General features: G+C 32.4%; 1 protein-coding gene across 1 annotated transcript; it reads right to left on the reverse strand.

Annotated features, from left to right (window-relative positions):
• Positions 1 to 8,816: 8,816 nt before the first annotated feature.
• Positions 8,817 to 10,320, reverse strand: LOC139855936 (MLP-like protein 423). Its single transcript, XM_071845176.1, has 2 exons — positions 10,075 to 10,320; positions 8,817 to 9,228 (listed from the first exon to the last, which is right to left on the reverse strand). Exons 1-2 carry the CDS (start codon positions 10,259 to 10,261, stop codon positions 8,957 to 8,959), a joined length of 459 nt encoding a protein of 152 aa, XP_071701277.1. The 5' UTR covers positions 10,262 to 10,320; the 3' UTR covers positions 8,817 to 8,956.
• Positions 10,321 to 11,652: the final 1,332 nt, after the last annotated feature.

The following is an 11,652-nucleotide window of genomic DNA, read 5'->3' on the forward strand; positions in this document are numbered from 1 at the left end:
TTCGCTAATTTCCTATGGATATATGATGTTCCTCTAATACGAGCCATTGTTTTCACAAATGGCTTAGAAAAACCTGGTGGCTTAGAGGTTCCCGGATTATTGTTACAACTTAAGAAATACGGGTGTTGACGATACATATAAAATTCATCGGGGTTGGAATCAGGTTTCTCTATTTTGATGCCCTTTCCCTTATTATTTTCTTTTGCTTTTTCAAATTGGGTCGAGGTAATTTCTATAACATCATCGAAATCCTCATCGGAATCCGATTCATCAGAAAATTGGTAATTTTCCCAAAATTTTGCTTCCTTGGCGGAAACACCATTGACCATTATTAACTTTGGTCCATTGGTTGAGGATTTTCTTTTATTTATCTGTTTTTCTGTGGTTCCTAATATTTCCCCCTCCGGAATCTCTTCTTTCGATTCCTCTTCTTCCGGTTCCTCCTCTTCCGGTTCCTCTTCTTCCGGTTCCTCCTCTTCCGATTCCTCTTCGGGAATTTGTGAATCTTCCCAATATATATTCGACTCTTCATTATTATTAGGTGAGTTGATGGGATTTGTACTAGAGGTAGACATCTATCACACAATATCAAACACGTTAAGAGATTAATATATCACATAATATTTACATGTTAACAATATATAGTTTCCAATAAAAAAATGTTAAGCAATCATTTTTCAAGTAAACACGGTCGAAGTCCAGACTCACTAATGCATCCTAACGAACTCGATAAGACACACTAATGTAAATTTCTGGTTCTCTAAGACCAACGCTCGGATACCAACTGAAATGTCCCGTTCATATCAATTATAAACGTTTCATATTAATTGGTTTCGTTGCGAGGTTTTGACCTCTATATGAGACGTTTTTCAAAGACTGCATTCATTTTTAAAATAAACCATAACCTTTATTTTATCTATAAAGGTTTAAAACAATACGAAGATTATCAAATAATGATAATCTAAAATATAGCGTTTTCACAAGACCATTACAAAATGGTTTACAATAATATTACACAATAACTTAAGTCTTCGAATGCAGTTTTTTAAACAATATTATACAAGCATGCTGACTCCAATTCTTGTCCTTAATTTAGCATGCAACAGCGGAAGCTCTTAATAATCACCTGAGAATAAACATGCTTAAAACGTCAACAAAATGTTGGTGAGTTATAGGTTTAATATATATATATATATATATATATATATATATATATATATATATATATATATATATATATATATATATATATATATATATATATATATATATATATATATATATATATATATATATATATATATCAAATTGTAATAATAATAGACCACAAGATTTTATTTTATAAACATAATCCTCAAGCAGAATCCTCTCGTCTGCATTAAGGTAAAATCATTCATATGATGAACACCTGATAACCGACATTAACAAGATGCATATAGAATATCCCCAAACCGACATTCAATTCGAAATACTTTAATATGTTGTAATGGAATTTGGTGTAGTTATGGCATCAATATCTATTGATCTTATATACTATTTCAACTAAAGAAAGAAAATGCATTGATTATAATTATTCTTATTCATAATCATAAGTAAAGATAACTGAGGGGTAGGATATTTAATATTGGTAAATTACAGCATTCTCTCTTTTATTTAAAGCTTATAATGCATAAATTAATGAAACAGCTCTTGCCTTGTGCATCTTCGTAGCCAGTGGTACAAAATTTACAGTTTACTATTCGCTCCGTCTCAATTCTATTGTCCAGTATTTCTTTTGAGATTGTTGGATTAATCGGTTGCGTTTACCGTGCATGGACGTAACTTTGTTCACTGGTTACAATCGAGTTCTCGTGACCAATGGCTGTATTGAAGTTTTACGTGACCAAGCCTTAAGTATTTTATATATTATGTTTAATTAATAGTTTTGTTATTTGTTATTATTATTGAATTGGTGTAGTATTGAAAAGGTAGAATTGGTATTTAGGTTGACCGTGATTCTTGGTTAAAAAGCTATGTACGTGGAATGGTGTGCATGTGTTTTAGTGGGTCATTAAGTAAGTTGAGTGAACGTGTGTTAGTGGTTTAGTACTAGTGTTATGTTTTAAGTTGGCTATAATAGCATTTTGTATAACGTAAATAAATGGCAGAAAGTTTTTTTTTTTTTTTCCCATCCTCATTTTCTTTCTGTCCCACGGGTGGAGTTTTATGTTTGTTTTGCTTCGATCACCATTTGCTCCTTATTTTTATCTAGCAATTCATTTTATAATTGAATTGAATTGATTAAAGTCTGTGATTCTACAGAGATATCTAAAATTAATTGTCCATTTCTATAAATGTGAAGTATTAATGTGGTAAAGTTTTTTTTGTACCTCTATTTTATACATGTAAGATAAAATGATACGTAAAAAGAAAAGGTAAAGCTGAAAAATAAAAATAAAAGTACATGCGTCAGTCAATTCTTCTTAAACTGTATTTTTTTATTTTTTTTTTTATTTTTTTTTTTTGGGAACAATAGATATGGAACATAGAGAGTAGTTATGAAGAAAGTTTGTTTACAGCTGAAAATTTAGAGCAAAATTTTATGTCACATTTAGTGTTCTGTGATTGTTATTGTCGTTACTTTCAATGTTGATAAACTTTGAACTACAAAATGAAATTGGAGCATTCAATTCGAAATACTTTAATATGTTGTAATGGAATATTTTGGTGTAGTTATAGCATCAATATCTATTGATCTTGTTATAATTCAGTAGGCTTATAACTACCTTTAGTGGTTTGATTCTTGATGTTATAATTCAGTAGGCTTATAACTACCTTTAGTGATTTGATTCTTGATTAAGAATACTAATAATGAAGTGTAAGAACAAAGATGATAATGGAGAGAAAGAAAGAAACACTTTGTAAGTGTGAGAAATGGTGCAAGTCTAATACTTGCATTCATGGCTATTTATAGCAAAAATATCACAAGTTTAGGTAATACAATAATATTACTTTTGTGTATCAATAATTGCCTATCCATTTATATATATATATATATATATATATATATATATATATATATATATATATATATATATATATATATATATATATATATATATATATATATATATATATATTATAACACTCCTCCTTGGATAGCAATTTTGTTTGTTGAAGATCAACTGTAAGTTACTGCCTCGTTAAAAACCTTGCTAAAGAAAACCCAGTGGGAAAAACTTTAGCTAAGGGAAAAGGAGTGCAGCATGGAGTTGACTCCCCCTCAAGTAGACATCGCTTCGGTTGTTACATCTTTTGAACATGTCTCATGCCAATGTTATGAACGTGTGTTCTGAAAATAGCAGTTGAAAGTGCTTTCGTGAAAAGATCTGCAGAGTTTTTGCTGGATTGAACATATCTCATTTCAATCTCGTTGTCCTTAATGAGATTTTGAGTGTATGAGAAGAATCTAGGAGGTATGTGTTTGGTTCGGTCACTTTTGATATACCATTCTTTCATCTGTGCTATGCAAGCTGCATTATCTTCATAGATAATTGTTGGACTTTTATCGCGTTCTAGTCCACAAGAATCAGTAATGATTTGTGTCATTGATCTCAACCAAAAACATTCCCGAGTAGCTTCATGTAATGCAATCACTTCGGCATGATTTGATGATGTAGCAACAAGTGTTTGTTTTTGAGAACGCCATGATATTGCAGTACCTCGATTTAGGAATACATATCCAGTTTGAGATTTAGCTTTATGTAGATCAGATAAATAACCTGCATCAGCATAACCAACCAAATCTTGTTTTGATTCGTTAGAATAAAATAATCCTAAATCAGTAGTTCCTCGAAGGTATCGAAATATGTGTTTGATCCCATTCCAGTGTCTTTTGGTAGGAGCAGAGCTGAACCTTGCCAACAAATTAACTGCAAAAGAAATGTCAGGTCTTGTACAATTTGTAAGATACATAAGAGCTCCAATTGCACTAAGATATGGTACTTCTGGTCCAAGAATATCTTCATGATCTTCACATGGACGAAATGGATCAGTTTCAACATTGAGTGATCTAACAACCATAGGAGTACTTAATGGTTTTGCCTTGTCCATATTGAAACGTTTCAAAATCTTTTCAGTATATGTTGTTTGATGTACAAGTAAACCATTAGGCATATGCTCAATTTGTAAACCAAGGCAATACTTGGTTTTTTCGAGATCTTTCATTTCAAATTCTTTCTTTAGAAGTTGAATGGCTTCATAGATCTCTTTATTTATACCTATGATGTTAAGATCATCAACATAAACAGCTATGATCACATATCCGGATGTTGTTTTCTTAATGAAAACACAAGGGCAAGTAAGGTTATTTATATACCCTTTGCTTATCAAGTAATCACTTAATCGGTTATACCACATACGTCCCGATTGTTTTAACCCATATAAAGATCTTTGTAATTTAATCGAATACATTTCTTTGAGTTTTGCATTTGATGCTTCTGGTACCTTAAATCCTTCAGGTATCTTCATATATATATATATCACTATCAAGTGATCCATATAGGTAAGCAGTCACAACATCCATGAGATGCATTTCTAAATTTTTAGAAACTGCCAGGCTGATTAAGTACCTAAAAGTAATTGCATCTATAACAGGGGAATAAGTTTCTTCATAATCAATTCCCGGTCTTTGAGAAAAACCTTGAGCTACAAGTCTAGCTTTATACCTTGTAACTTCATTTTTCTCATTTCTTTTTCGGACAAAAATCCATCTGTATCCTACAGGTTTCACATCTTTAGGAGTGAGAATGATGGATCCGAAAACTTTTCTTTTATTGAGTGATTCTAATTCAGCTCGTATTGCTTCTTTCCATTGAGCCCAATCATGTCTATTTTGACATTCAACCATAGATGTTGGTTCTGGATCATCATCATTATTCATGATGTCATATGCAACATTAAATGAAAATTTCTCATCAAGATTTTTCATTTCATTTCGGTTCCATAATATTTTTGAATATGCATAATTGATTGCAATTTCTGTATTGACATCATCAATCTCCTCTGCAGTAGGAGTACTAATTTGTGGTTCTTCTTGAACACTTTCTTTTACTTCATTATTAGTTGATTTTCTTTTTCGAGGATTTTTATCCTTTGAACCAATTGGTCTTCCACGTTTCTGACGTGGTAAAGATTCATGAGTGACGTTATTGCCAGCTTTTGGAATTTCAATTCGAGCTGGAGTATTTACTGCTGGTATATATGATTTTGTCACCGTTTTTGTATCTGTAAATGCATCAGGCAATTGATTTGCAAGTTCTTGTATATGCATTATCTTTTGAACTTCTGTCTCGCATTCTTTTGTGCGAGGATCAAGATACTTTAATTGAGGTTCACACCATGAAACATCATTTTCTTTATTTTTCATTTCTCCCCCTAATCTAGGGAACAATGTTTCATTAAAATGACAATCAGCAAAACGTGCTGTAAAAACGTCACCTGTCATAGGTTCAATATACCTTAATATTGAAGATGTTTCATATCCAACATATATTCCCAACCTCCTTTGAGGACCCATTTTTTTACGTTGTGGTGTCGCAATTGGAACATACACTGCACAACCAAATGTTCTAAGATGAGAAATATTTGGCTCTTGACCAAAAGCAAGTTGTAGGGGGGAATATTTATGACTTGCACTTGGTCTGATGCGAATCAATGTAGCAGCATGTAAAATTGCATGACCCCATATAGATACAGGAAGTTTTGTTCTCATTATCAATGGTCTAGCGATTAACTGTAAACGTTTAATCAATGACTCGGCTAAACCATTTTGTGTATGCACATGAGCAACAGAATGTTCAACAACAATTCCTATAGACATGCAATAGTCATTAAATGCTTGAGATGTAAATTCACCAGCATTATCAAGTCTCACCCTTTTAATGGTGTAATCAGGAAAATGAGCTCTCAATTTAATAATTTGGGCAAGAAATTTTGCAAATGCCACATTACGGCTTGATAACAGACAAACATGAGACCATCTACTAGATGCGTCTATTAGAACCATGAAATATCTAAATGGTCCACATGGTGGATGAATTGGTCCACATATATCACCTTGAATTCTTTCAAGAAACATTGGTGATTCTTTCTCAACCTTAAGTGGTGAGGGTCTAGTTATCAATTTTCCAAGAGAGCAAGATGTACATGGAACCATTGTATCATGATGGATTTTTCTATCCATTAGTGGATGTCCATGAGTACATTCAATAATCCTTTTCATCATTGTTGATCCTGGATGGCCTAATCTGTTATGCCATAAACTGAATACACCAGGATCAATATATTTTTCGTTAACTACCATATGTATTTCTGGTACATTTATATGTGTATAATGTAATCCAGAACTAAGTCTTGGCAGTTTTTCAACCACATGACTCTTGTCAGTGATACTTAAATATTTCTCATTTTCTGTTGTCACTGACTGATAATCATACCCGTTAAGGTATATGTCGGAGAAACTCAATAAATTTCTGCTTGACTTGGGAGAAAATAAGGCATCATTTATTAAAAATTTTGTACCATTTGGTAGTATGAAATTTGCCTTTCCTATCCCTTTTATCAAGTTAGCAGTTCCTGATATTGTATGTATAGTTCCTTCCGTTGGTTTTAGATCAATAAAATATTTCTCGGATTTAAGTATAGTGTGTGTAGTTCCACTGTCTGCTATACAGAGATCTCCACCACTTGATTGATGTTGTATTCCAGCAAAATTCATATTGAACTTCATATATAAGAAATAAATAGTGAGTACATTAATATTACACAATATTTTACACGCAAATAGATAGTACTGAAACATTTAGCAAACATAATGACAAAGACAGACGATATTAAATCGTTTATTTTTCGAAAGACACACAACTTAAACATTCAAGAAATCTTCATATAAATCAGATGGTTTCTCAGTGACTGTTGGATCGACGTTATCCACAAAGTTTACTTCATTTTCTTTATCTTTCAGCGAATCCTGATACATCTTAACAAGATGTTTAGATGTTCGGCAAGTATTAGCCCAGTGGCCCATTCTACCACATCTGTAGCAAGATTCTTCAGAATTTTTAGAAGAATTTTCTTCAACATCTTGTTTAGTGGGCTTGTTTTGTGGTTGATATTTATATTTTCGTGGATTATTATTTCTTTGACCACCACGGCCACGACCATGACCACGTCCTCGCCCATTACCATTACCATTACCATAAGGATGGTTTCTACCATAGTTATGGCTTTTGGCATGATAATGGTGATGGTTATTATAACCACGACCTTGCTCGCGTCCTTGTCCCTGTTTATAATTATTTGCAGTATTTGCTTCAGGGATTGCAAGTGTACCAGTAGGACGGGATTGCTGATTTTTCATTAATAGCTCATCATTTTGCTCTGCAACTAAGAGATATGAATTAAGTTCAGGATATGTTTTGAACTTTAGCATTCTCAAATTTCTTTGCACTATGATGTTTGCAGCATTCATTGTGGAGAAAGTTTTCTCCATCATGTCTGCATCACTTATTTCATGTCCACAGAATTTAAGTTGTGAACATGTATTATACAGAGCTTAGCTATATTCATTTACTTTCTTAAAGTCTTGGAACCTTAATGTTCTCCATTGTTCCATAGCAGCTGGAAGTAAAATTTCTCTTTGATTATTGAATCTGCTTTTGAGACCTTCCCATAAAACATGGGGATCTTCTACAGTCACATAATTATTTTGTAAGCATTCATCAATATGTTGATGAATAAAGCAACATTCCGTTGCTTGTTCTTTTTCAGAACAAGTGTTGTTTTCATTTATGGCTTCAAGAATGCCCATTGATTTAAGATGCATTTTTACTTTTATAACCCATGGCATGTAGTTGTTTCCAGTTGATTCTAAAGGAGTAAATTTAAGATTTTCCAGATTCGACATTTTCTATTAAAACAAACAACATGATAAATTATAGTCACTTTATATTCATAAGTATATAAACATTAAACATAAATTTAATATAACATAAATGATAAGTAGGTGACAGTGTCGACCATATGTAAGCAATCATTAATAAATGTTATATAACATAAATATAAATATTAGTAAACATAAATGATAATTAGGCGACAGTGTCGGCCATATAAATGTTAGATAATAGAAATATAAATGTTAGTAACATAAATGATAATTAGGCGACAGCGTCGGCCATATAAATGTTAGATAATTGAAATATAAATGTTAGTAACATAAATGATAATTAGACGACAGTGTCGACCATATATTATTCAGGTGGTATAACCGACCATATATCATTTAGGTGGCAGAGCCAACCATAATTAGTATTAAGATTATCGTGCTGATAACGTGTTATAATTCAGTAGGCTTATAACTACCTTTAGTGGTTTGATTCTTGATGTTATAATTCAGTAGGCTTATAACTACCTTTAGTGATTTGATTCTTGATTAAGAATACTAATAATGAAGTGTAAGAACAAAGATGATAATGGAGAGAAAAAAAGAAACACTTTGTAAGTGTGAGAAATGGTGCAAGTCTAATGCTTGCATTCATGGCTATTTATAGCAAAAATATCACAAGTTTAGGTAATACAATAATATTACTTTTGTGTATCAATAATTGACTATCCATTTATATATATATATATATATATATATATATATATATATATATATATATATATATATATATATATATATATATATATATATATATATATATATATATTTATATATTATAACAGATCTTATATACTATTTCAACTAAAGAAAGAATATGCATTGATTATAATTATTCTTATTCATAATCATAAGTAAAGATAGCTGAGGGGTAGGATATTTAATATTGGTAAATTACAGCATTCTCTCTTTTATTTAAAGCTTATACATGCATAAGAGCAAATCCAAAACATCCACCAAAAACTAGCTTGTAGTTTATGCCTTAAGGAGATACTCATCAATCTCCTTAAAATTCTTGGCAGCAAAGTCTCTAATGACGTCAGGGTCAGGAACCTCTTCACTTGCTTTCTCAAACTCACAAGCCCATTTCACAAGGCCTCCTTCTCCTTCAGGAATAACCTCAAGACTTGCCTTAAAAGACTTGTAGTATTGCATCATATCCCCATCAATAACACTATATGCCACTTTCTTTTTTGCTTCATTAAGTTCTTCGATCTTCTCTTTCGCTGATTTCACAACCGGTGATCCTGTGTCACAGTTGTATAAATTGTTAGTCAAATAAAGCTTGCTTTTAATGCAAAATCATTGAAAAGAAACCAAATGATTGCTTTTGGTGGGTGTCTGTATTTCTTGGATGCTTCGTTTGGAGCATTTTTCTTATATGTTTCTAGATTTTTGGTTTTGTTATCTTGCTTGTCTTTTTTAGGTAGCGGTTTGATTTAATTGTCTGTTTTAGTGTAGCCGTTATATCTTTGGTTAGTGCCGGTTTGCTTGTTTGGGTTAGTTTATTTGTTCTTGAATTGTATCCGTTTTGATTTCTTTCATCTTATGATGAATGTTTCCTGTTCTTATATAGTTACCTTTTTTTTTTTTCGATAATAATAATAATAATAATAATAACTAACGAAGCATTGCTTCAATGGTACCGCGGTTACACTTGTGTACTCGCAGGGCTGGAGGTCTCGAGTTCGAACCTCGTCAACCGCTCTAGGAATTGAAATATATTCCTTGAAGGTGGCCCAAAGGGAAGGTTTTACCGACCCGCTCCGGGACTAAGATCCGGCCCGCCTGCCCCTGGGGATGGTTTAAGAGTCGGATCCTCAGAGTGTGGTTCGGGTTTCCTGCCCGAAAGCGCGTGTGTGTGCGCAAATGATGACTAGACTTTGGTCCGGACTAATGCAAGGTTGCTTTTAAAAAAAAATAATAATAATAAAATAGAAGGTGATATGACATTGGAAAGTAGTGAGATAGTCGCATAATTATAAATTATGTGCAATTTTAAAGTGAATATTTATAATGAGACTAATTGAGCGTTATATTTTTTTTATTGAGCGTTATATTTTTTTTTTTTTTTTCTTTCTTTCTTATTATACCTTCGGCAAAGTTAACCATGCGGACAGATCCAACGCTCATTCCATTTCCTTCAAGGATCTCAACGCTTTTGTAGAGATCAGAGCAAACTTTTGGGAAGATGTTGGCCGAGTCCATTATGCTTTTCCAAAACTTTTCGGCATCAGATTTCACCTTCACTTCAACATCAAGCTTTCCTGTAGTTGTCATGATTTGTCAAAGTCAAAAGTCAAATAGAATTGCAAATCTGAAAATGTGAAAGTGAATAATAAGCGTAAATGAAAGTTATGGAATTCACCCATCATATGTACTTGTTTATATAGTAAAAATAGATTAAATGCAAGGTTTACAGTTTAAGGAGGGTGGTTGGAAATTGCATTAACTATGGCAGGTCATTTATGAATTATATTGTTTTCTGTTCATAGATGATTTATTACTAATAAGAAAAGAGTGACAAAAATCGATGGATATGATCACTTTCCGGATAAGATTTTCCTCTGTTCAGGAAGAGAGCAAGTATCTTTACTCAAATTTACTCAACATAACATAACTAGTTACCCGTGATCGTTTTCTAACTTTTTACTGATTACCTAATAAAATGCTGCTAGTGATGTTTGAACCTGTTATAAAAATATTATAAACTACGAAAGTATCTTGGAATGGTTGGATGGATAAGAGTTTTTGCATACGAATTTATGTTGCATTTTTTCTAGATGGTATTTGTTCATATTGTGGGGTGAAATGTGAGGTTTAAAGTAGATGAAGGGGTAGTTGGCAAATATAGGGGCTTTGTTATGACAAGCACTTGTCAATTGAATGCACTATGATGCTGTGGGTTGTCAAGAACGTGCATTGAATAACCGTTTACATGGTATTTCTCTACTCAAACAAGTATGTCCATATTATATTTTATTACATGTGATTTGATTTTATTTCAATATGGTGTAGTGTTTTTGGCAAATAAAAAGAAGGGTATATTAATGATACGTCATTCAGATAGTGTATAGAAACTTAACAGAAAAGTATATTCGAATGAAGAACCGATCACCATAAACATGAATAAAAGACGTAAAATCATAAGCGGACATTGAATAGAAGATACAAGACAAGCGAACATCATTTATAGCTAAAAGTCATGTTTTTGTATTTTATGAAGTTGACTGGTCAATCTCCGAGAGATAAAGGTTGACCCACCAATCAGAGCATGACGCGTGTCCTTTTCTGAATGAGAACCTTTGACTTTTTATCTATATATAGGCCACTTAGATTTCATTAATTAGCAGATGATCATTTTGTCAGAGTAGAACTTTCTTTCATCATAAAAAAACTTTCTCTCTCTAGATGATTGACCAAGTTTGGCCTTGACTGGATTCGAAACAAGTATTTGGATATGGTAATCAACGTTAATTCGGAGGAGTTCAAGAAGATTAAACAGCTCACCGTTAACGTGATTGTGACTTGCACTCGTATTCTATTCGCATTCAGGATTTGGTACGATTATTTGGCGCCATCTATCTGTTACTCAGTTGACAAGCAAGTATGTTGTCTAAATGGGGAGCAGGACAGAGAAGAAAGGCAGAAGTATTAGAAGAATGGAAAAG

Source organism: Rutidosis leptorrhynchoides, chromosome 6, assembly GCF_046630445.1.
Source record: "Rutidosis leptorrhynchoides isolate AG116_Rl617_1_P2 chromosome 6, CSIRO_AGI_Rlap_v1, whole genome shotgun sequence".
Classification (NCBI taxonomy): Eukaryota; Viridiplantae; Streptophyta; class Magnoliopsida; order Asterales; family Asteraceae; genus Rutidosis; species Rutidosis leptorrhynchoides.

Bases quoted from the DNA above. Each gene is read 5' to 3' on its own strand.
- LOC139855936 (XM_071845176.1), bottom strand. From the start codon at position 10,261: ATGACAACTACAGGAAAGCTTGATGTTGAAGTGAAGGTGAAATCTGAT. The intron at 9,229-10,074 runs GTATAATAAGAA...ACTGTGACACAG, and splicing joins CATGGTTAACTTTGCCGAAG to GATCACCGGTTGTGAAATCA.